The 26,706-nt window shown below is 46.6% G+C and overlaps 1 protein-coding gene across 1 annotated transcript in view; it reads right to left on the bottom strand.

The window, feature by feature from the left end:
- kif19 (kinesin family member 19) overlaps positions 1 to 26,005 on the bottom strand; it is a 44,815-nt gene extending 18,810 nt beyond the window's left edge. The window contains exons 1-3 of the mRNA XM_072456787.1: positions 25,952 to 26,005; positions 17,039 to 17,119; positions 62 to 172 (exon numbers count right to left, since the gene is read on the bottom strand). Of these exons, the coding sequence (XP_072312888.1) occupies positions 62 to 172; positions 17,039 to 17,119; positions 25,952 to 25,990 (231 nt within the window). The 5' untranslated portion in view covers positions 25,991 to 26,005. The remainder of the gene's footprint in view (positions 1 to 61; positions 173 to 17,038; positions 17,120 to 25,951) is intronic.
- Positions 26,006 to 26,706: the final 701 nt, after the last annotated feature.

Here is a 26,706-nt window from a genome sequence, read left to right as displayed (position 1 = left end):
TTTTACTTATACTCGGGGGAATACGGTAGTGGTGAGCAAAGCGAGGGACGGCGTGGCAGACCTGGCTGGCGGAGTAGTCGAAGGCCACGTCGAACATGTACGTCTTTTCTCTGGAGCGATTGGCACGAAGAACGTCGTCGGGGTCCTCGAGGGGGTCCATCAGCACCACCATCTGTAAGAGACGCCAAAACACGAGCGTCACAACTGCTCCTGGAGCCGATTTATAGAGCCGTGCGAGCCAAAGAGCTGCAGCTGAGGATTGTTTTAGAAGTCCACTTGACAAACCATCATTTCTATAGATTTGTAGTACATTTTAGGACTAGACAAGTACATTTTAAACCAAATAAGGGCTTAAAAATGCTGAGTGAAGACTTCTAGATAGAGAATATTTATGAATAAACTGTATTTTTGACATTTTTATTTCATGATGCTGCCGTTTTTGTTGGTTTTAGAGTTGGTCAGGTCCAAGATTACTCTCAAAAATATGATTGTTTTTTATGTTGTCGTTGGGGCAATGAAGAGAAGGAGCCTCGTCTCGAACCGTCAAACGTCCGCTTAACGCTTTTTAACGTCAGTAAAATGTGGTTTGGAGAAACAAATGTGACTTTTTATGTTGAATGGCACGATTAATGACACAAAAGCGGAAAAAAAAACGACACGACGATCGTTTTGCGACATGGAACTGTAATTAACCAACACGCGGCGACGCCCTTCGATCAGAAAGACCTCGGTAAATGACGAGTCAGTGACGGAGGCAGGATTGGGTCATGTTTGCTTTAAATGTCCTCGTTTTACAGGTCGAAAAAGGTCCATCTGAACACTTTATGAGGCCATTTTCAATCTGAAGGTACTGGACCGAAACTGACATGGGGTGGAAGTGGAAATGCCTTTTGACCGCTCCCAGACCAGTGGGACGTCGCTCCAGGAATCTCCGTCACCATGGCAAACTCGCGACCGGTCAGAACAAGTAAGCGTGAAATCGCCGCCGCCTTGTCGAACGCTGCGAGTCGAACGCGGCGAGACATTCGGCGCTCGGCCCGGCGCCGGTGGCGTTTTGATCGGCGACCACACGAAAGCGCCGCACTTTGAAGCTCCACATTCAAATTCAACGAGCGGCGGGTTCGGCTCACACAAAGCATGAGAGGAGAGTGAGGGGGGCGGGGCGGTGGCAGAGTGGTAACCCTCACATGCACATGTGGAGTTTGCATGTTCTCTTCACGCAGCTCGAGTGGAGACGTCACAATGTCACGTTTTAGAAAGTTTAAGAGTGAAACCCTTAAATTGTCCATTACCATTGTCTAATTCTGACTTCATTTGGTGTATTTATACTTGTCGTACATATAAATTATAGTTTTACACCGATCGAGCAGGAATTTGTGGAGGAAATGTTGAAAGATCTGTAGAAAATGACAGCAGGGACACTCATACAGGAAGTGACATCACAGCAGGGACACTTGTTCCAGTCACAGTTTATGCAGAATTTACACAAAAGAAACAATTCTTTTCACTCTCTAAACATTAATTCATCAAAATTAAAAGGACGTGTAGTGCACTCTGCGCCTTCACCTGACGCCGCCTTCACCTGACGCCGCCTTCACCTGACGCCGCTTTCACCTGACGCCGCGGTCATCTGAGCGCTTTGAGCTGGACGTGGCACGCAGAGGCCCTGGAGCGTGTATCTGATCACACCTCCGCCATCTGTTAGCGTAGCGTCGTGTTAGCGTAGCGTCACTGAATCTGTCCTAAACAACAGCTGCTGCACGGGCCTGAAGACGAGCGACACGAGAGGAGGACGAAGAGGAGCAGGAGGAGGACGTTTGGAAATGTCCTGGTCCTGGTCCTGGTCCTGGTCCTGGTCCTGGTTCCGGGGAACATTTTTTGGACCTTTTCAGTCCAGGTCTTCTCCACGTCACTCTCGGGTTTACGTAAAGTGACACACGCAGGATTCAGAAGCACAAATGAAAAAGAATCCTCTCCAAACACGACGTGGGCTTCATCAGGCCGTGGGGGTGCGAGAGCGGGGAGGACATGCAGCAGGTGGATGCTGCGGGTGAAGACACAGGTCTAGCGAGCCTCTGTCTCTGGGGGAAAAGTTAATTCCATTTGAAATAAAAAGCTTCAGTTTCCATGACAACGGCAGAAACGGAATCAAAAGCAGATCTTTTCTCTGCAGAACAACGAGACGAGAAGACGATGTGATTTAGGTCTGATCCAGGATCCAGGTCCTTTACAAACACAGGAGCGGGTGACCTTTGACCTTGGCTAAAGCTAGCGTGCACAGGAACAGTTTTGCCTCATTTCTTTAACTTTTCTGCATGTGAGGGGCGTGGCTAAAGCCTCTACGCCGCTTTTGAACCTCTCTTTTTGTCATGCTAATGCTAATGTCAGACGCATTATGACCTGGAAATATCAGATTGTGGCTCTTGACAAAGCGAGTGCCATGCGGCCATGAACAGGAAGTGGCTGTTGCTAACGTGCTTCGCTAGCTTTGTGTTGCTAAGGCTCCACATATAAGTTAGCATCAGTGGAAACACGGCGCTTTAGCACGAGATCAAGTCAGAGTTGTGTTTTGGTCACTTTTAGTTGAATTTTGTTGCACATTTTTTCTGCTTGTCTTGATTGTCTCAGTTGCGTTTTTTCTCGTTGCTGTTGCTTCATGTCACATTTTTGTCACTTTTAGTCCCATTTTTGCTTCTTGTTTTGGCCTGAGTCTGTGTTCTCTCTCGTCCAATCATCTGGCTGTGCTGTGGAGCTCCTCCCCCTGAGCTAAAGTCCACCTGGAGCTCAAGAGCCAGATCCTCTCAGGAGCTAGAACCTTTCAGGAGCTAGAACCTCTCGGGAGCTAGAACCTCTCGGGAGCTAGAACCTCTCAGGAGCTAGAACCTGTCAGGAGCTAGAGCCTCTCAGGAGCTAGAGCCTCTCAGGAGCTAGACCCTCTCAAGAGCTAGAACCTTTCAGGAGCTAGAGCCTCTCAGGAGCAAGAAACTCTCAGGAACTAGAACCTTTCAGGAGCTAGAGCCTCTCGGGAGCTAGAACCTCTCAGGAGCTAGAGCCTCTCGGGAGCTAGAACCTCTCAGGAGCTAGAACCTGTCAAGAGCTAGACCCTGTCAGGAGCTAGAACTGGTCGCCGTGAGGGACTCTGAACACACCACATCCACATCACGGGCAAATATAATCACAAAAGGAGATTTTCCCAACTTCCTTGACCATTAATCAACGTCAATGTGATAAAAAATGCCTTAAATCTTAACTGCATCCTGCTATGGCTGCCCTCTGCCCTCTGCCCTCTGCCCTCTGACCTCTGACCTCTGCCCCTCACTGTAGCTTCTGTTTGGTGCATTTTACCAAACACGTCTGCTTCTGATTGGTCTGATCTCCACGCCGTCCCCGGATGGCCGTCCCCGGATGGCCGTCGGATGGCGTGACCTCTGACCTGTGCCGCGCTCCACGCTCCTGTGGCGGTCTTAGAGTGTCAGGTCTCGCTCGGAGGAAGAGCGCCGTGCGATCGGGTTACGGCCGCGCCCACACACCTGGCTCACCGCCGCGCGCTTCACGTTAGCACCGCGAGAGGTACAGCGCGAACAATTAGCGGGAACAGTTAGCGGGAACAATTAGCGCAAACAGTTAGCGCGAACATTTAGCGCAAACAGTTAGCGCATACAGTTAGCGCAAACAGTTAGCGCAAACAGTTAGCGCGAACAGTTAGCGCGAACAGTTAGCGGGAACAATTACCGGGAACAGTTAGCGGGAACAATTAGCGGGAACAGTTAGCGCGAACAGTTAGCGCGAACAGTTAGCGCGAACAGTTAGTGGAAACAGTTAGCGGGAACAGTTAGCGCGAACAGTTAGCGCGAACAGTTAGCGCAAATAGTTAGCGCGAACAGTTAGCAGGAACAGTTAGCGCGAACAGTTAGCAGGAACAGTTAGCGCGAACAGTTAGCGGGAACAGTTAGCACGAACAGTTAGCGGGAACCGTTAGAGCGAACAGTTAGCGGGAACAGTTAGCACGAACAGTTAGCACGAACAGTTAGTGCAAACAGTTAGCGCAACAAAAACGCTCTGCATATGAGCCAGCGCGACTCCATCTCCTCCATCTCCGGTAACGAGCACCGAGTAACGAGCGTTCACGTCGTCACGACATCACGACATTCTATAGACCAATAAGAACTAAAAATATAGCCGCAAGCGGCAATGATCGGCCCTCGCCACGCCGCCGCCACACCGCCGCCACGCCGCAAGAGGAGGGGGCGCTAACGCGCCCCAATTGTCCTTTTATCACGCCTACTGCTGAATCTGTGACGCTGTCACATGTTCTCCCCTTTGTTTTACATCAAAAAGCAATTTTATTTTGAATTCTTGGCAAAATGTGCGGCTTTGCCGCACAGACACCGTGACTCTTTGAATGAAAATGTGGATAACTTTTGATGGTCCTGAAGATGAGTCTCACCAAATTTCAGGTTAATAGGGCTGACGCCCTGGGAGGAGTTTGTGAAAGTCTAAAGTGTAAACATGTTCTGGCCCCATTGGAATAACATGGGAGGTTTCGGTCATCGTTACGGCAACGCCATAACAATTATGACATGGGTCTCATTGACTTTTTTGATGGGGATGCTAAAATTGAGTTGTGTGTCAAATTTCATATAATTTCGCAAAACTAAACATTTAACCTCCATATAAAATCTGTAGGGGGCGCTGTGGCGCCAAATGAATTTATTTCACTTCAAGTAGGTTTAGGGCAAAGAGTTTAACAACTGATTCTAATTTGACGCAATTCGGACTTTATCTGCGCAAACGGCAGAAATTTTAAATATGGGAGATTTCTGAAATTTTAGTTACAGTTTGCGGCTTCGCCGCACAGAGACCGTGAGAGGTATCAATGTAATTTGGATAACTTTTGATGTCCCACTCCTCAGTAGCATTTTCACCAAATTTCAGCTTTTTAGGGCCAACGCCCTGGGAGGAGTTCGTAAAAGTACGACGTTTGGAAAAACTCCGAAGTCATGTTTAGCCATTTTTGAAGCAATATGGCCGACATTTGGTTCGGGGGACGGCGTTGCCGTAATAATATTTTTTACTTCTCTTGTCACGATCTACCTCTGCGCCAAATTTCATGATTCTACGATCAGATTTTTTTTGGGTCATTTCCCATCTCTCAATGCATTTTTGGTACATTTGGTGGCGCTGACGCGCCAATTTTTTTTATTTTAGAAAAGGGAAATAGCCAGAATGTAGAGAGGCACGATTTTTAGAGGTGTGCAAATTTTTGTGACTTTTCGTCAATGTTCACTGGGTGAAAAATAGGGGGGTTGGTCCCGAGAAGAAGAAGAAAGAAGGAAAGAAAGAAAGAATATTAAAGCCGCAAGCGGCATCCAACGGCCCTCGCGGGCCGCCGGCCTTCCGACTCTGCTCTCTGCATTTTACAGAGATGGCGCTAACGCAATTGTCTAAGAACTAAGACAGCGACACATTGGACATGTACAATGCTGTGCTTAACCAGTGCAAATGAACACAAATGTCGGTCAAATGTGCAGCTCCAGCGCACAGAGACCGTGACACTTGGAATAAAAATATGGATAACTTTTGATGCTCCGCTTGTGTAGATTATTTTTCCCAAATATGAGCTTGATCGAGCTATTGCCCACAGAGGAGTTCATTAAAGTGTGAAGCGTAAATGTGAACATTTCAAGGATTTGGCGTTTTTCCCATTTGTGACAGTATATTTGCAGCTCCACGGCACAGAGACCGTAGCACTTAAAATCAAAATATGGATAACTTTTGATGCCCCATTTGTGTAGATGATTTCCCCAAATATGAGCTTGATCGGGCAATCGGCCTAGGAGGAGTTGGTGAAAGTGTGAAGCGTGAAAATGTGGTCATTTTGGAGATTTCGCTGTTTTCCCATTTCTGACATATATTTGCGGGTCCGCCACACAGAGACCGTAGCACTTAGAATCAAAATATGGATAAGTTTTGATGGCCCGCTTGTGTAGATGATTTTCCCCAAATATGAGCTTGATCGGACAATCGCCCTAGGAGGAGTTTGTTAAAGTGTGAAGTGTAAAAATGTGGTGATTTGAGCGATTCTACGATTTTCCCATAAGGATAACATGGGATGTTTCTGTCAACGCTACGGTTACGCCGTACAAAATATGACTTTGGCTCTCATACTTGTATGATTAGGATGGCAAATTAGAATTTAGTGCAAAATGTCATGTCATTTGGAAAAACTCTATTGTTTATAGGCCACTCTGAAGGCCAAATAGTCAGAATTCTGGGAAACGTTTGCGGCTCCGTCGCACAAAGACCGTAAAAGTTATCCTTAAAATTTGGATAACTTTAGATACACCACTTGTCTAGAGGACGTACACCGATTTTGAGGTTGGTGGGCAAAACGCACTAGGAGGACTTCGTTAAAGTGTAAAACATAAAAATGTGGTAATTTGAGAGATTTTGTGGTTTTCCCATAGGGATAACATGGGAGGTTTCTGTCATCGCTACGACTACGGCGTAAAAATTTAGGCATTTTTGTGATTGGCTTTTGTGATCGGGACGGCAAAATAGAATTTTGGGTAAAGTTTAGAAAATTTTGGTAAAACTAATTTTTGACCTTCAATGTTAATTTAAAGGTCACTCTGTAGGGGGCGCTATCACTGCCATTTCAATTTTGTCAGCCTAAACTGGTCCAAACTAGAAAGTTTAACAACTGATTCAAATTTGGTCCTAATCGGACTGGTTTTGATCAAATGGGAGCAATTTTTAGACCTGCAATATTCCAAAATAAGTTGTCCAACTTTGCGGCTGCGCCGCACACAGACCGTAAAAGGTATCTCAAAAAATTGAATAACTTTAGATGCCCCACTTGTCCAGAGGACGTACGCCGATTTTGAAGTCGGTGGGCAAAACGCCCTAGGAGGAGTTCGTCAAAGTTTGACGTAAACAAAATGGCTAACTCAGCTTGTTTTCATTTTCAAAGGAAGATGGCGGCCATAGGGTAAGTTTGGGGGCGTGGCCACAATGATTTTTTTTGTTTATCCTCACGAGAGGAATGCGTGTCCCGAATTTCGTAGCTTTACGCCAAAGTTGACCTCGGGGCGTCTCCCATAGGCGCAATGTATTTTGACTTTTGTCGGTGGCGCTGTCGCGCCATTTTTTAACGAAAAAAAAAATGGCCCAGAAAAAATAAAATTTTTCGCCGATTCTGAATTTTGGGCAAAGTTTGGTGAGTTTTTGAGCATGTTCAGGGGGTCAAATTAGAGATCAAAGCGCTGAAGAAGAACAAGAAAAATAATAATAATAATAATAATATTTTTAGCAAAAACAATATAGCCGTTTTTACTATAACAACAAATGATACATCGTTTGAAAGCTCTAAGCCTTCCCGATGCCGCCATGGGGTGGAATCATCATTACGAGCGCTTACGCGCTCGTCACTCCCTATTCCGTCGGGATGCCCCGCCCTCTCCCCATAGACTTCCATTGATTTGAGCAGATACAAGCATGGCCCATGCCTGCGGCATGGATTCTCGCATACGGGACGATGCCAGGAGGGTTTTTGGAGGAATGCAGCGCTTCGCGCTGCTGTTGTCAACAATTAGTGAATGGGCTACGCCCATTCACTAATTGTTGACTATTTCTGTCATAGCAGGAGTAAGTATGCATGATCCATGCCTTCGGCATGGGCTAGTTCACTGTACTTGCCAGGGGCGACGGGGTACCAAACATGCGGGCTGTGCCCGCATGTTTGGTCAGACAGTTGCAACGCTGCCTTCGGCAGCGTTGCGGGAGCAATAGGCCCTCCCCCTGCTGGGGCTCGGGCCTAATAATATTTTTAGCAAAAACAATATAGCCGTTTCCACTATAACAACAAATTATACATCGTTTGAAAGCTCTAAGCCTTCCCGATGCCGCCATGGGGTGGAATCATCATTACGAGCGCTTACGCGCTTGTCACTCCCTATTCCGTCGGGATGCCCCGCCCACTCCCCATAGACTTCCATTAATTTGAGCAGATACAAGCATGGCCCATGCCTGCGGCATGGATTCTCGCGTACGGGACGATGCCAGGAGGGTTTTTGGAGGAATGCAGCGCTTCGCGCTGCTGTTGTCAACAATTAGTGAATGGGCTACGCCCATTCACTAATTGTTGACTATTTCTGTCATAGCAGGAGTAAGTATGCATGATCCATGCCTTCGGCATGGGCTAGTTCACTGTACTTGCCAGGGGCGACGGGGTACCAAACATGCGGGCTGCGCCCGCATGTTTGGTCAGACAGTTGCAACGCTGCCTTCGGCAGCGTTGCGGGAGCAATAGGCCCTCCGCCCTGCTGGGGCTCGGGCCTAAATATTCCGATGCGAAAACAATGTTTCCCATTTTTCAAATATCATAAACTATACATTTTCGGAAAGCGCTCGCGCTTTCCTACCTCATGGTGTGGGTCCCTGGTCACTGACGGGTACTTTCGATAATTTTTAGTGCGAACTTTTGCACGGGCTTCGCCCGTTTACAACGGTAATGTTCCATTTTCCTACAACTAATTAGTATGCACGGGGCGTGCATGAGTGGAGGAGTGCGTTAGTGAGTGTTTGGAAGTGGGCGAGCGCTTCGCGCTCGATTTCGTGCGCACTACGTGCGCACGAAATCTCTCGCCAGCTTGTGGCGCTCGGGCCTAATAAAACTGTTAAAATGGTTGAAATCGTCACTGATGGAACGGATCAGGTTCAACATTTGCCATGAAACATTTGTTCAAAGTCCAACGTAATCGATAGTAAAATGGCCTCTAGCCCCGCCCTCTGGCCGTGTGACGTCATCACATTTGAGGATGTATTGCCTCATTGTTCCGAGATGGAGCAAAGGATCATGGTCTGTGTAGTTCTCCACTGAACAACGCACTTGTATTCTGTGACATCCCCATTGAAATATGAAGCGCGTGGATTTCACGGGTTCCGGCGTTTGGCGACGGGACAACGACACGTTTGTTCCTCCCGTTCCGCTGCAACGTGACACTTTCCACCTGCGGGGCCGCCGCACAGAAGGGGCCCCTGTGCGGGACGCTCCGGGGCCTTTCCTGGAGCCCGAGGACGAAGCTTTGTTCAAACGGTTCATCCGAGGACGGCCCAGGGTCAAAGAGTGTGATCCAGAGAAAGAATCCACGTCGAGAACAGAGAATCCACGTTTCACAGATTCACAGACGTTTTGGACGATCGGGAAGAACGATCGGGAAGAACGATCGGGAAGAACGATCGGGAAGAACGACCGGGAAGAACGATCAGGAAGAACGATCGGGAAGAACGATCGGGAAGAACGACCGGGAAGAACGATCAGGAAGAACGATCGGGAAGAACGATCAGGAAGAACGATCGGGAAGAACGATCGGGAAGAACGACCGGGAAGAACGATCGGGAAGAACGATCGGGAAGAACGACCGGGAAGAACGATCGGGAAGAACGATCGGGAAGAACGATCGGGAAGAACGATCGGGAAGAACGACCGGGAAGAACGACCGGGAAGAACGATCGGGAAGAACGATCGGGAAGAACGATCGGGAAGAACGATCGGGAAGAACGATCGGGAAGAACGACCGGGAAGAACGACCGGGAAGAACGATGAGGAAGAACGATCGGGAAGAACGATCGGGAAGAACGATCGGGAAGAACGATCGGGAAGAACGATCGGGAAGAACGATCGGGAAGAACGACCGGGAAGAACGATCGGGAAGAACGATCGGGAAGAACGATCGGCTGAAACAAGGTGGAGCTGCAGAGACGGACTTATGATCAGGGCCATAACCAAACTAAAAGAAAAGGCCAATTTCTTCCTCCAAAGTCTAAACTCAGCTCAAAATAACAATCGGGACAATTTTAGAACCAAAATGAAGTCTTTTTAGTTCCATCTGTCGTCCAAAAACAGACCTAAAATGTGAATCGCTTTTTCTTTTTTAAACATTAAGGATTTCGCTGTTGTTTTGGTGGTGAATAATCGTTGACAATAGTGGAAACACTAGTCTCAGGTGTGTCTGGATTAAAAGGAACTAAAACGGTTGTAGTTTCTGCATTTAAACTTCTTTTTACGGTTTCACTTCATCCGTACGACGGTTCCAGACGAAGACGAGGCACAAACCTCCAAATCCGACCGGATTCATCTTCACGAGGCACAGGTCACACGCCCCCTACAGGTCAGACACACGCCCCCTACAGGTCACACGCCCCCTAGGGCGTGTGTCTGACCTGTAGGGGGCGTGTGACCTGTAGGGGGCGTGTGTCTGACCTGTAGGGGGCGTGTGACCTGTAGGGGGCGTGTGTCTGACCTGTAGGGGGCGTGTGTCTGACCTGTAGGGGGCGTGTGACCTGTAGGGGGCGTGTGTCTGACCTGTAGGGGGCGTGTGTCTGACCTGTAGGGGGCGTGTGTCTGACCTGTAGGGGGTGTGTGTCTGACCTGTAGGGGGCGTGTGACCTGTAGGGGGCGTGTGTCTGACCTGTAGGGGGCGTGTGACCTGTAGGGGGCGTGTGTCTGACCTGTAGGGGGCGTGTGACCTGTAGGGGGCGTGTGACCTGTAGGGGGCGTGTGTCTGACCTGTAGGGGGCGTGTGACCTGGAGGAGTGGCCTCATGTCCAGCAGAGGGAGCTAACGAGCTAACAAGCTAACGAGCACGTCCAAATAAACAGGAAGTTCCACTGCAAACGCGACTTTTCCCTGTTTCCCGCGAACACGTGTTTCGCTCGTGGTTTTTAAGCCGTTGCTTTTCGTTCTGAGTTCTTCCCCCGTGAACACAGCACCAAACACTGAGTCGCCATGGAAACACACAGCAGACATAAAGCATCCGCCGCTACAACTGTCACACACTGAGAGCCGCCGCGGTTCTAGAGCTGGTTCTAGACCTGGTTCTGGGCCTGGTTCTAGGCCTGGTTCTGGGCCTGGTTCTAGGCTTGGTTCTGGGCCTGGTCTGGTTCTAGACCTGGTTCTGGGCCTGGTTCTAGGCTTGGTTCTGGGCCTGGTCTGGTTCTAGACCTGGTTCTGGGCCTGGTTCTAGGCCTGGTTCTAGGCCTGGTTCTAGACCTGGTTCTGGGCCTGGTCTGGTTCTAGACCTGGTTCTGGGCCTGGTTCTAGACCTGTACTCAGACCTGGTTCTCTGTTGTGTTGCCGTGGCGACACTGGAGCCGTGGGTTGAACTCAAGGCTGAAGCAGCTGGCGACCGGGGCCAAGGCTGTGTCCCCCGGGGCCCAAAACACGGCTGTGGCCCCGGACACGCCCCGGACACGCCCTCGGACACGCCTCCACCACAAAGGGCCGTAACTGACGATCGCTCTGAGGAACAGGTGCATCATGGAACTTTTCTGACGCCGCCCGTCTCCATGGAGACGTGTGATGTCATTATGCAGCTGCAAGAGGAAACACTTTGCTCAAAAAGCCCACTCCTGCCTCCTCCTCCTCCTCCTCCTCCTGACTCCTCCTCCTCCTGCCTCCTCCTGCCTCCTCCTGACTCCTCCTGACTCCTCCTCCTGCCTCCTCCTGACTCCTCCTGCCTCCTCCTGACTCCTCCTGACTCCTCCTCCTGACTCCTCCTCCTGCCTCCTCCTCCTCCTCCTGCTGGAGCTCAGTTGGTCAGGTGGTGGTGTCTCACAGTGAAACAGGTGGAGCTCAGGTTTAGAGCTGCTCCTCCTCTGAGCTCTTTATCCCGTCTGCTTTCTGCTCCTCTGTAATCCTCCTGGACCAGGCCATATGTCCAGCAGCGTCCGGCGCTCCGGTCAAGAAAGAACAAACCGCCCTAAACATGAGCCAAAAGAGGGAGACGCTGGCGAAGATGGAGGAACAACACTCTAGTTTCAACAAGTTTCAATCAACTTTTGGAGCAATCCTGGTTTAGTCCTGGTTTAGTCCTGGTTTAGTCCTGGTTTAGTCCTGGTTTAGACCTGGTTTAGACCTGGTTTAGTCCTGGTTTAGTCCTGGTTTAGTCCTGGTTTAGACCTGGTTTAGTCCTGGTTTAGTCCTGGTTTAGTCCTGGTTTAGTCCTGGTTTAGTCCTGGTTTAGTCCTGGTTTAGTCCTCTGTCAGGTTAAAGCTGTAAATCGTCTTGAGCTGTTTTCTCTGGTTTATTTTAAACTCCTTGTTTGTCTCGTTTATATCAGACGTGTGAAGATGACGTTAGGACACATTGATCTGAAAGACTCGACGCAGGAGGCGGAGCCTGTGCATGAGGAGACTCCTGCACGTGCTCAGTGGAGCTCGTTCTCTTGATGATGGCAGGAGGTGGAGAAAGTGTCTTTGGTGCATTAACTTTACAAAGTCCAAACGGAGGTGATGGGCCCCGGGGCCAGACGGGCCCCAGATACTTCAGAGTTTAGTCCATATCATTATTTACTTTTTTATGGTAGTGGGGTTTGTTTTGGGTCTTCAGCAGGAGGTAGAGTCTTCTGGTGGTCCCAAGAGTCTCTAAAAGCACAGTAGGAGGTAGAGCCTTCTGGTGGTCCCAAGAGTCTCTAAAAGCACAGTAGGAGGTATAGCCTTCTGGTGGTCCCAAGAGTCTCTAAAAGCACAGTAGGAGGTATAGCCTTCTGGTGGTCCCAAGAGTCTCTAAAAGCACAGTAGGAGGTAGAGCCTTCTGGTGGTGCCAAGAGTCTCTAAAAGCACAGTGGGAGGTAGAGCCTTCTGGTGGTCCAAGAGTCTCTAAAAGCACAGTAGGAGGTAGAGCCTTCTGGTGGTCCCAAGAGTCTCTAAAAGCACAGTAGGAGGTATAGCCTTCTGGTGGTCCCAAGAGTCTCTAAAAGCACAGTAGGAGGTAGAGCCTTCTGGTGGTGCCAAGAGTCTCTAAAAGCACAGTAGGAGGTATAGCCTTCTGGTGGTCCCAAGAGTCTCTAAAAGCACAGTAGGAGGTCGAGTTCTGTCCATGTTAAAGAGGCGACACAGTCTCTTCATTTAAGTCCAGGTTTAAAACGTTCCTCTTTAAATGACTTATGTTCAGTCCAGTTATAACAGAAATATAAAGGTACAGTTTCAGCTCCGCTGCCCTAGCAGCAAGTATGAGCTCTGTCCTCTGATAAACACTTCTTCTATCAAACTATATTTCATATTTAATTTCACTTGTGTTTGTTCATTGTCTTTTCTTCTTCTTCTCTCACTTCCTGTCGGGAGTGAAACAGACACAGGATGTGGATCCAGATGATCCTCTAACGCTCTGCTCCAGATGAACCAGTTCTTCATCTGAAGAACCTCCCCTCACTTGTCCCCTCCCCCTCTGGCCCCTCCCCTCACTTGTCCCCCCCCTCTGGCCCCTCCCCTCACTTGTCCCCCCCCTCTGGCCCCTCCCCTCACTTGTCCCCTCCCCCTCTGGCCCCTCCCCTCACTTGTCCCCCCCTCTGGCCCCTCCCCTCACTTGTCCCCGCCCTCTGGCCCCTCCCCTCACTTGTCCCCCCCTCTGGCCCCTCCCCTCACTTGTCCCCTCCCCTCACTTGTCCCCTCCCCCTCTGGCCCCTCCCCTCCCTTGTCCCCTCCCCTCACTTGTCCCCCCCCTCTGGCCCCTCCCCCTCTGGCCCCTCCCCCTCTGGCCCCTCCCCTCGCTCGTAGACAAAGTGCTGATGCTAAACACCAGAGTAATTCAATTAGACTCAGACAAACAACAGGAGCGACTGGGATTAGCGTTAGCCGCGTGGAGTCAGCGGCGGAGTTAGCGTGCGTTAGCGTGCGTGCTAATCAGCTCCGTGGGGACGTGAGTCGCCGAGCAGCTGTTGCTAAGAGGCTACACTATCAACACAGCTCCTGCTGCACACGCTCAGGACGAGCTCAGGAACTACAATCCAGACAAAAGAGCAGGACGCAAACACAAATACTACAATACTACTACTTTAAACACAAATACTACTACTTTACTACTACTTTAAACACAAATACTACTACTTTAAACACAAATACTATTACTTTACTACTACTTTAAACACAAATACTACTACTTTAAACACAAATACTACTACTTTACTACTACTTTAAACACAAATACTACTACTTTAAACACAAATACTACAATACTACTACTTTAAACACAAATACTACTACTTTAAACACAAATACTACTACTTTATAAACACAAACACTACTACTTTAAACACAAATACTACTACTTTAAACACAAATACTACTACTTTAAACACAAATACTACAATACTACTACTTTAAACACAAATACTACTACTTTAAACACAAATACTACTACTTTAAACACAAATACTATTACTTTACTACTACTTTAAACACAAATACTACTACTTTAAACACAAATACTATTACTTTACTACTACTTTAAACACAAATACTACTACTTTAAACACAAATACTACTACTTTACTACTACTTTAAACACAAATACTACTACTTTAAACACAAATACTACAATACTACTACTTTAAACACAAATACTACTACTTTAAACACAAATACTACTACTTTATAAACACAAACACTACTACTTTAAACACAAATACTACTACTTTAAACACAAATACTACTACTTTAAACACAAATACTACAATACTACTACTTTAAACACAAATACTACTACTTTAAACACAAATACTACTACTTTAAACACAAATACTACAATACTACTACTTTAAACACAAATACTACTACTTTAAACACAAATACTACAATACTACTACTTTAAACACAAATACTACTACTTTAAACACAAATACTACAATACGACTATTTTAAACACAAACACTACTACTTTATAAACACAAAAACTACTACTTTATACACAAATACTACTACTTTAAACACAAATACTACAATACTACTACTTTAAACACAAATACTACTACTTTATAAACACAAACACTACTACTTTAAACACAAATACTACTACTTTAAACACAAATACTACAATACTACTACTTTAAACACAAATACTACTACTTTATAAACACAAAAACTACTACTTTATACACAAATACTACTACTTTAAACACAAATACTACAATACTACTACTTTAAACACAAATACTACTACTTTAAACACAAATACTACAATACTACTACTTTAAACACAAATACTACTACTTTAAACACAAATACTACAATAATACTACTTTAAACACAAATACTACTACTTTAAACACAAATAGTACAATACTACTACTTTAAACACAAATACTACTACTTTAAACACAAATACTACTACTTTACTACTACTTTAAACACAAATACTACTACTTTAAACACAAATACTACAATACTACTACTTTAAACACAAATACTACTACTTTAAACACAAATACTACTACTTTATAAACACAAACACTACTACTTTAAACACAAATACTACTACTTTAAACACAAATACTACTACTTTAAACACAAATACTACAATACTACTACTTTAAACACAAATACTACTACTTTAAACACAAATACTACTACTTTAAACACAAATACTACAATACTACTACTTTAAACACAAATACTACTACTTTAAACACAGATACTACAATACGACTATTTTAAACACAAACACTACTACTTTATAAACACAAAAACTACTACTTTATACACAAATACTACTACTTTAAACACAAATACTACAATACTACTACTTTAAACACAAATACTACTACTTTATAAACACAAACACTACTACTTTAAACGCAAATACTACTACTTTAAACACAAATACTACAATACTACTACTTTAAACACAAATACTACTACTTTATAAACACAAAAACTACTACTTTATACACAAATACTACTACTTTAAACACAAATACTACAATACTACTACTTTAAACACAAATACTACTACTTTAAACACAAATACTACTTCTTTATAAACACAAACACTACTACTTTAAACACAAATACTACTACTTTAAACACAAATACTACAATACTACTACTTTAAACACAAATACTACTACTTTAAACACAAATACTACTACTTTAAACACAAATACTACAATAATACTACTTTAAACACAAATACTACTACTTTAAACACAAATACTACTATTTCAAACACAAATACTACAATACTACTACTTTAAACACAAATACTACTACTTTATAAACAAATAAACACAAATACTACTACTTTAAACACAAATACTACAATACTACTACTTTTAACATACATACTACTAATATCTTATAAATAAATACTACTACTTTATGTATGAAGTAGTAGTATTTATGCATAAATACTACTAATTTAAACATAAATACTGCTAATACTTTAAACATTAATACTGCTAATACTTTAAACATTGTTATGACATGTATTTGTTTTAATGAGTTGTTTACGGCGACGCCCCGGCCCGTTAAAGCCACACCTCTGTATCAGAGCGCCAGGTGCAGGTGATAAACAGTGTCCGGAGAGACTCTTCTTCTGCTGCTGCTGAGAGACACGTTCAGGCGTAAAGACGTCCCCAGAGGAGGACACAGGACGCCCGACCATCATCTCATCACGTAAACACATTTCTAACCAAACAAAAGGCTCAAACGTGCGGAGAAAGGGCGGTTACCAGGTGGACGATGCTTCTGACACGCCCTCTTCAGAACCACGCACAAATCCTGCCGCGGACGCAAGAAACGACCAGCTCTGACCGCCTCTGACCGCCTCTGACCAGCTCTGACCAGCTTTGACCAGCTCTGACCAGCTTTGACCGCCTCTGACCGCCTCTGACCAGCTCTGACCAGCTCTGACCAGCTCTGACCAGCTTTGACCGCCTCTGACCGCCTCTGACCGCCTCTGACCGCCTCTGACCGCCTCTGACCAGCTCTGACCAGCTCTGACCAGCTTTGACCAGCTCTGACCAGCTTTGACCGCCTCTGACCAGCTCTGACCAGCTCCGACCGCCTCTGACCAGCTCTGACCAGCTCCGACCGCCTCTGACCGCCTCTGACCAGCTCTGACCAGCTCTGACCAGCTCCGACCGCCTCTGACCAGCTCTGACCAGCTCCGACCGCCTCTGACCAGCTCTGACCAGCTCTGACCAGCTCCGACCGCCTCTGACCAGCTCATAACAGCCACACACAAACATCCTGTACTGACCTGTTGGTCCACTCGATGGGCCACGATGGTCGCAGACTCGTCCAGCTCTGCGTCGCTCAGAGGGCGGAGCCTCAAGGCCACCTGCGCAGACGCATGCTTCATGTTGATGTTTTCCACTGCGCAGACGCTTGCATCGCACAATAGTTTGAAACACATTTGAATCAGATGAAGGCGTCAACATGAGACCGAAGCTTCTATTTTTCGCCCTCGACTCGTCACGATCAGTCGATGGATTTAAACGACGCGGTAACGAAGTCGCCATCGTCGCTCTGGGAACACCGAGTGCGTCGAGCGGTTGGAAATGGGGCCGAAACGGTGCCTTGTCGACAAAAAAACGTTATCTCCGTCAGTTTTTTGGAGTTAACGATGTTCCGACGACGTCCGACAGAAATGTGCTCAAAGTTAAGCAAATTTTTGTGAATGTAAACGATAAACTCCATTACATTTTTGCTGTAATCTCTATAATCTCTAACGTCTGATCTGCACACGAGGGAGGAGCCGCACGAGGGAGGAGCCGCACGAGGGAGGAGCCGCACGAGAGAGGAGCCGCACGAGGGAGGAGCCGCACGAGAGAGGAGCCGCACGAGAGAGGAGCCGCACGAGGGAGGAGCCGCACGAGGGTGGAGCCGCACGAGGGAGGAGCCGCACGAGGGAGGAGCCGCACGAGAGAGGAGCCGCACGAGGGAGGAGCCGCACGAGAGAGGAGCCGCACGAGGGTGGAGCCGCACGAGGGAGGAGCCGCACGAGAGAGGAGCCGCACGAGGGTGGAGCCGCACGAGGGAGGAGCCGCACGAGGGAGGAGCCGCACGAGGGAGGAGCCGCACGAGAGAGGAGCCGCACGAGAGAGGAGCCGCACGAGGGAGGAGCCGCACGAGAGAGGAGCCGCACGAGGGTGGAGCCGCACTAGGGAGGAACCGCACGAGGGAGGAGCCGCACGAGGGAGGAGCCGCACGAGGGAGGAGCCGCACGAGGGAGGAGCCGCACGAGGGAGGAGCCGCACGAGGGTGGAGCCGCACGAGGGAGGAGCCGCACGAGGGTGGAGCCGCACGAGGGAGGAGCCGCACGAGGGAGGAGCCGCACGAGGGAGGAGCCGCACGAGGGAGGAGCCGCACGAGGGAGGAGCCGCACGAGAGAGGAACCGCACGAGAGAGGAGCCGCACGAGGGAGGAGCCGCACGAGGGAGGAGCCGCACGAGAGAGGAGCCGCACGAGGGTGGAGCCGCACGAGGGAGGAGCCGCACGAGGGTGGAGCCGCACGAGGGAGGAGCCGCACGAGGGAGGAGCCGCACGAGGGAGGAGCCGCACGAGGGAGGAGCCGCACGAGAGAGGAGCCGCACGAGGGAGGAGCCGCACGAGGGTGGAGCCGCACGAGGGAGGAGCCGCACGAGGGAGGAGCCGCACGAGGGAGGAGCCGCACGAGAGAGGAACCGCACGAGAGAGGAGCCGCACGAGAGAGGAGCCGCACGAGGGAGGAGCCGCACGAGGGTGGAGCCGCACGAGGGAGGAGCCGCACGAGGGAGGAGCCGCACGAGGGAGGAGCCGCACGAGGGAGGAGCCGCACGAGAGAGGAGCCGTACGAGGGAGGAGCCGCACGAGGGAGGAGCCGCACGAGGGAGGAGCCGCACGAGGGAGGAGCCGCACGAGGGAGGAGCCGCACGAGGGAGGAGCCGCACGAGGGAGGAGCCGCACGAGGGTGGAGCCGCACGAGGGAGGAGCCGCACGAGGGAGGAGCCGCACGAGAGAGGAGCCGCACGAGGGAGGAGCCGCACGAGAGAGGAGCCGCACGAGGGTGGAGCCGCACGAGGGAGGAGCCGCACGAGAGAGGAGCCGCACGAGGGTGGAGCCGCACGAGGGAGGAGCCGCACGAGGGAGGAGCCGCACGAGAGAGGAGCCGCACGAGGGAGGAGCCGCACGAGAGAGGAGCCGCACGAGGGTGGAGCCGCACGAGGGAGGAACCGCACGAGGGAGGAGCCGCACGAGGGAGGAGCCGCACGAGGGAGGAGCCGCACGAGGGAGGAGCCGCACGAGAGAGGAGTTCTGAGGTCGTCACGTTTTTTTCCAGCTCATTTAACGGAACACGACTCGATCACGACGTCAATGACGTGGATATAACCGACATTAAAGTGCCTGTGAAGGGCTTTTCCCGGTGTCTAATTATGAGATTATTTGGTGTATTTATACTTGTTGTATTTATTATATATTATAGTTTTACTCCGATCGAGCAGGTATTTGTGGAGAAAACTTTTATATTGTAGAAAAATGACAGGAAGTGCCAGGGACACTCATACAGGAAGTGACATCACACCAGGGACACTCATACAGGAAGTGACATCACACCAGGGACACTCATACAGGAAGTGACATCACACCAGGGACACTCATACAGGAAGTGACATCACACCAGGGACACTCATACAGGAAGTGACATCACACCAGGGACACTCATACAGGAAGTGACATCACACCAGGGACACTCATACAGGAAGTGACATCACACCAGGGACACTCATACAGGAAGTGACATCACACCAGGGACACTCATACAGGAAGTGACATCACACCAGGGACACTCATACAGGAAGTGAAAAAGTGACATTAGATGAGTTTTGGCCCAGTGTTTGATGGGTAATTTCCTACTGTGATGTCATCAATTACAAACAGGAAGTGACATTATAAACCAAAGTAGGAGATATTCTGGGATTCTTTTTTTTAATCATTTTTAGAAAAACTATAAATATATCAAACGTAACAGCGTTTTAGTTCGACAAGTCGTCCGACCTGCAGGGGGCGCTCTCCCGTTTTAGCCTGGTGGTGTCAGTGACATCATGGTTATAGTCGTGCCCGTCACATGACCGTCACATGACCGTCACATGACCGTCACGTGACCGTCATGTGACGGTCATGTGACGGTCATGTCATGTGACGGTCATGTGACGGTCATGTGACCCTCCAACGCCCGAGACGCTCCAAATGTGCTTCAATAATTCAGACGCGAGCCGGACCGCAGTGACCGCACGGAAACAGACCGGACGCACTGGACCTGCTGGACGCTCTTCACTTTCATCCAGTTTCATTTGTCTTTTTGTGAATTAACAGCCGCTAAATATCGTTATTTATCAATTACGTTGCAAGTGGAAATGAATCCAGAACGATGTCATAAAAGGGACATTTTTAAGGCTAAAATGAAACACTTGAAAGTTCTTTTGACCTGGTGGTTTTGTCCTTTGATGAAGCTGGAGCGACAGTGACGAGTCAGAGCAGTGACATCGTGACGCGCCTTATTGTCCTTACGGATGTCCAGATTATTCGCTCAGTCGATAATATCATAAGAAATAAAGAAATGAAGCTAAATTAAGTCACTTCATTTCAGTCTTTACTCAGAAAACGTCACATTCTAACGTAAAGTGCTGTTTCTCTCGCAACGACGTGACTTTTGTGTTCGGAGCGTTTGACTGAGCGAGAGAACGAGCCGAGGATCTCACGCTTATCGTGACTGATCGTGACTAAACGTGACTAATCGTGACTAATCGTGACTAATCGTGACTAATCGTGACTAATCGTGACTAATCGTGACTAATCGTGACTAATCGTGACTAAACGTGACTAATCGTGACTTATCGTGACTAAACGTGACTAATCGTGACTAATCGTGACTAATCGTGACTAAACGTGACTAAACGTGACTAATCGTGACTTATCGTGACTAAACGTGACTAATCGTGACTAAACGTGACTAATCGTGACTAGTCGTGACTGATCGTGACTAATCGTGACTAATCGTGACTAATCGTGATTAATCGTCACTAATCGTCACTAAACGTGACTAATCGTGACGTATCGTGACTTATAGTGACTAATCGTGACCAAACGTGACTAATCGTGACTAATCGTGACTAAACGTGACTAAACGTGACTAATCGTGACTAAACGTGACTAATCGTGACTAATCGTGACTAAATGTGACTAAACGTGACTAATCGTGACTAATCGTGACTAATCGTGACTAAACGTGACTAATCGTGACTAAACGTGACTAATCGTGACTAATCGTGACTGATCGTGACTAAACGTGACTAATCGTGACTAAACGTGACTAAACGTGACTAAACGTGACCGATCGTGACTGATCGTGACTAAACGTGACTAATCGTGACTAATCGTGACTAAACGTGACTAATTGTGACTAAACGTGACTAAACGTGACTAATCGTCACTAAACGTGACTAAACGTGAATAATTGTGATTAATCGTCACTAAGCGTGACTAATCGTGACTTGTCGTGACTAATCGTGACTAAACGTGACTAAACGTGACTAAACGTGACCGATCGTGACTGATCGTGACTAAACGTGACTAATCGTGACTAATCGTGACTAAACGTGACTAATTGTGACTAAACGTGACTAAACGTGACTAAACGTGACTAATCGTGACTAATCGTGACTAAACGTGACTAATTGTGACTAAACGTGACTAAACGTGACTAAACGTGAATAAACGTGACTAATTGTGACTAAACGTGACTAAACGTGACTAAACGTGACTAATCGTCACTAAACGTGACTAAACGTGAATAATTGTGATTAATCGTCACTAAGCGTGACTAATCGTGACTTGTCGTGACTAATCGTGACTAAACGTGACTAATCGGGACTAATCGTGACTAATTGTGACTAAACGTGACTAAACGTGACTAAACGTGACTAAACGTGACGTATCGTGACTAAACGTGACTAATCGTGACTAAACGTGACTAAACGTGACTAATCGTGACTAAACGTGACTAAACGTGACTAAACGTGACTAATCGTGGCTTATCGTGACTTATCGTGACTAAACGTGACTAATCGTGACTAATCGTGACTAAACGTGACTAAACGTGACTAATCGTGACTTATCGTGACTAAACGTGACTAATCGTGACGTATCGTGACTAATCGTGACTAAACGTGACTAATCGTGACTAATCGTGACTTAACGTGACTAATCGTGACTAAACGTGACTAAACGTGACTAATCGTGACGTATCGTGACGTATCGTGACTAATCGTGACTTATAGTGACTAATCGTGACCAAACGTGACTAAACGTGACTAATCGTGACTAATCGTGACTAAACGTGACTAAACGTGACTAATCGTGACTAAACGTGACTAATCGTGACTAATCGTGACTAAATGTGACTAAACGTGACTAATCGTGACTAATCGTGACTAATCGTGACTAAACGTGACTAATCGTGACTAAACGTGACTAATCGTGACTAATCGTGACTGATCGTGACTAAACGTGACTAATCGTGACTAAACGTGACTAAACGTGACTAAACGTGACCGATCGTGACTGATCGTGACTAAACGTGACTAATCGTGACTAATCGTGACTAAACGTGACTAATTGTGACTAAACGTGACTAAACGTGACTAAACGTGACTAATCGTGACTAATCGTGACTAAACGTGACTAATTGTGACTAAACGTGACTAAACGTGACTAATCGTCACTAAACGTGACTAAACGTGAATAATTGTGATTAATCGTCACTAAGCGTGACTAATCGTGACTTGTCGTGACTAATCGTGACTAAACGTGACTAAACGTGACTAAACGTGACCGATCGTGACTGATCGTGACTAAACGTGACTAATCGTGACTAATCGTGACTAAACGTGACTAATCGTGACTAATCGTGACTAAACGTGACTAAACGTGACTAAACGTGACTAATCGTGACTAATCGTGACTAAACGTGACTAATTGTGACTAAACGTGACTAAACGTGACTAAACGTGAATAAACGTGACTAATTGTGACTAAACGTGACTAAACGTGACTAATCGTCACTAAACGTGACTAAACGTGAATAATTGTGATTAATCGTCACTAAGCGTGACTAATCGTGACTAATCGTGACTTGTCGTGACTAATCGTGACTAAACGTGACTAATCGGGACTAATCGTGACTAATTGTGACTAAACGTGACTAAACGTGACTAAACGTGACTAAACGTGACGTATCGTGACTAATCGTGACTAATCGTGACTAAACGTGACTAATCGTGACTAAACGTGACTAAACGTGACTAAACGTGACTAATCGTGGCTTATCGTTACTTATCGTGACTAAACGTGACTAATCGTGACTAATCGTGACGTATCGTGACTAATTGTGACTAAACGTGACTAATCGTGACTAATCGTGACTAAACGTGACTAAACGTGACTAATCGTGACTTATCGTGACTAAACGTGACTAATCGTGACGTATCGTGACTAATCGTGACGTATCGTGACTAATCGTGACTAAACGTGACTAATCGTGACTAATCGTGACTAATCGTGACTAAACGTGACTAAACGTGACTAATCGTGACGTATCGTGACTAAACGTGACTAATCGTGACTAATCGTGACGTATCGTGACTAATCGTGACTAAACGTGACTAATCGTGACTAATCGTGACTTAACGTGACTAATCGTGACTAATCGTGACTAATCGTGACTAATCGTGACGTATCGTGACTAAACGTGACTAAACGTGATTAATCGTGACGTATCGTGACTAATCGTGACTAAACGTGACTAATCGTGACTAATCGTGACTAATCGTGATTAATCGTGACGTATCGTGACTAATCGTGACGTATCGTGACTAATCGTGACTAAACGTGACTAATCGTGACATATCGTGACTAAACGTGACTAATCGTGACGTATCGTGACTAATCGTGACTAATCGTGACTAAACGTGACTAATCGTGACTAATCGTGACTAATCGTGACGTATCGTGACTAATCGTGACTAATCCTGACTAAACGTGACTAATCGTGACTAATCGTGACTAATCGTGACGTATCGCGACTAACCGCGACGTATCGTGACTAATCCTGACTAAACGTGACTAATCGTGACGTATCGTGACTAATCGTGACTAATCGTGACTAATCGTGACTAATCGTGACTAATCCTGACTAAACGTGACTAATCGTGACTAATCGTGACGTATCGTGACTAATCGTGACTAATCCTGACTAAACGTGACTAATCGTGACTAATCGTGACTAATCGTGACGTATCGCGACTAACCGCGACGTATCGTGACTAATCCTGACTAAACGTGACTAATCGTGACTAACCGCGACGTATCGTGACTAATCCTGACTAAACGTGACTAATCGTGACTAATCGTGACGTATCGTGACTAATCGTGACGTATCGTGACTAAACGTGATTAATCGTGACTAATCGTGACTAAACATGATTAATCGTGACTTTGTGTGATTTATTTATCTATTTAATTATTCAATTTTATTTTTATTTTATCTTATGTATTTATCTTTTTGATTTCATCTTTTTCTTGTGTTAAAAATAATGTAAAAATCTTGTATATTAAAAAATATAAACTGTTGCTAATTACAGGCCTGAATTATTTTGATGATACAAAATATTAAGTTCATTTACAGTTTAGAAGCTTTAAACGTTCTTAATTTTATTGCATTTAACAACAGATGTTAAGGTTTTACAAATATACATTTATTTCATTTGATACAGAAATATTACAAACTATAGCACAAAATGTACTTTCTGTGAAGGTTTGAGTGCTTATTTTGTCTGTTTGTTTACACGTTTGTCTGTTTGTTTGTTTGTTTGTTTGTTTGTTTGTGTATTTGTGTGTGTGTTTGTTTGTTTGTTCGTGTGTTTGTGTGTTTGTTTATTTGTTTGTTTGTTTGTGTATTTGTTTGTGTGTTTATTTATTTATTTATTTGTTTGTTTGTTGACAGGCGTGTTTGTGTGTTTGTGTATTTGTTTGTTTGTTTGTTTGTTTGTTGACAGGCGTGTTTGTGTATTTGTTTGTGTGTTTATTTATTTATTTATTTGTTTGTTGACAGGCGTGTTTGTTTGTTTGTTTGTGTATTTGTTTGTTGACAGGCGTGTTTGTGTGTTTGTGTGTTTGTTTGTTTGTTTGTGTGTTTGTGTGTTTGTTTGTTTGTTTGTTTGTGTGTTTGTGTGTTTGTGTGTTTGTGTGTTTGTTTGTTTGTTTGTGTGTTTGTGTGTTTGTGTGTTTGTTTGTTTGTTTGTTTGTGTGTTTGTGTGTTTGTGTGTTTGTGTGTTTGTTTGTTTGTTTGTGTGTTTGTGTGTTTGTGTGTTTGTTTGTTTGTGTGTTTGTGCGTTTGTTTGTTTGTTTGTTTGTTTGTGTGTTTGTGTGTTTGTGTGTTTGTTTGTTTGTTTGTTTGTGTGTTTGTGTGTTTGTGTGTTTGTTTGTTTGTTTGTGTGTTTGTTTGTGTGTTTGTTTGTGTGTTTGTTTGTGTGTTTGTTTGTTTGTGCGTTTGTTTGTTTGTTTGTTTGTGTGTTTGTTTGTTTGTTTGTTGACAGGCGTGTTTGTTTGTTTGTTTGTTTGTTTGTTTGTTTGTTTGTTTGTGTGTTTGTTTGTGTGTTTGTTTGTGTGTTTGTTTGTGTGTTTGTTTGTGTGTTTGTTTGTTTGTTTGTTTGTTTGTTTGTGTGTTTGTTTGTGTGTTTGTTTGTTTGTTTGTTTGTTTGTGTGTTTGTTTGTGTGTTTGTTTGTGTGTTTGTTTGTGTGTTTGTTTGTGTGTTTGTTTGTTTGTGTGTTTGTTTGTGTGTTTGTTTGTTTGTTTGTTTGTTTGTTTGTGTGTTTGTTTGTTTGTTTGTTTGTTTGTTTGTGTGTTTGTGTGTTTGTGTGTTTGTTTGTGTGTTTGTTTGTGTGTTTGTGTGTTTGTTTGTGTGTTTGTTTGTGCGTTTGTTTGTTTGTTTGTTTGTTTGTGTGTTTGTTTGTGTGTTTGTGTGTTTGTTTGTGTGTTTGTTTGTGTGTTTGTTTGTGTGTTTGTTTGTTTGTTTGTGCGTTTGTTTGTTTGTTTGTTTGTTTGTGTGTTTGTTTGTTTGTTGTCCTGACTCACGGTGAACTGCTGCTCCTTGGACTCTCCCGTGTCTTTCATGTTGAGCTCCAGCTTCTGTCACAATCTGCTCCTAAAAGACTCGAACACAGAATCCTCCCGCTGCAGGTCACGTGGCTGTGGCGCAGCTTCACAAACTCTACATTTTCTCTCACGTGGAAAAATAACGGTCAATAAAAGGTAAAAGCGCGACGACGTGTCCGTGTGACGTGTCGGAGGCGGCGCAGCGGGACCGGCGCGCACCTGCCCGGGGCACCTGCCCGGCTCATGTTCCCCGGCTCCGGTGTGTCTGTCTCCGCTCCCGTGTCTCCGCTCCGGTGTGTCCACTCCGCGGTGTGTGTCCGCTCCGGTGTGTCCACTCCGCGGTGTGTGTCCGCTCCGGTGTGTCCACTCCGGTGTGTGTCCACTCCGGTGTGTCCGCTCCGGTGTGTGTCCACTCCGGTGTGTCCCGTGGCCGGGTTTGGCGTGTCTCCTGCGGGACAGACTGGAGCCGCGCGGCCGCCGTCTGACTCACTCTGGAGCCGGAGCAGCGTCACTTTGTTGGCGGACGTGCGCGGAGCGTGCGCGCGTTGCCCCTGGAGACGGCGCAACGGGCCAATGAGAGCGCAGGGATCGGGCACGCGGGACACCTGCGGGACACCTGCGGGACACCTGCGGGACGCGGGACTGAGGGACACCTGCGGGACACCTGCGGGACGCGGGACACCTGAGGGACACCTGCGGGACGCGGGACTGAGGGACACCTGCGGGACACCTGC

The sequence above is a fragment of the Eucyclogobius newberryi genome, unplaced genomic scaffold (genome assembly GCF_026437365.1).
Source record: "Eucyclogobius newberryi isolate DKJ021-1_F unplaced genomic scaffold, fEucNew1.0.hap1 SCAF_20, whole genome shotgun sequence".
NCBI classification, from domain to species: domain Eukaryota; kingdom Metazoa; phylum Chordata; class Actinopteri; order Gobiiformes; family Gobiidae; genus Eucyclogobius; species Eucyclogobius newberryi.
The sequence above is the reverse complement of the archived record's forward strand: the minus strand, read 5'-3'. Positions and strand labels throughout refer to the sequence as shown.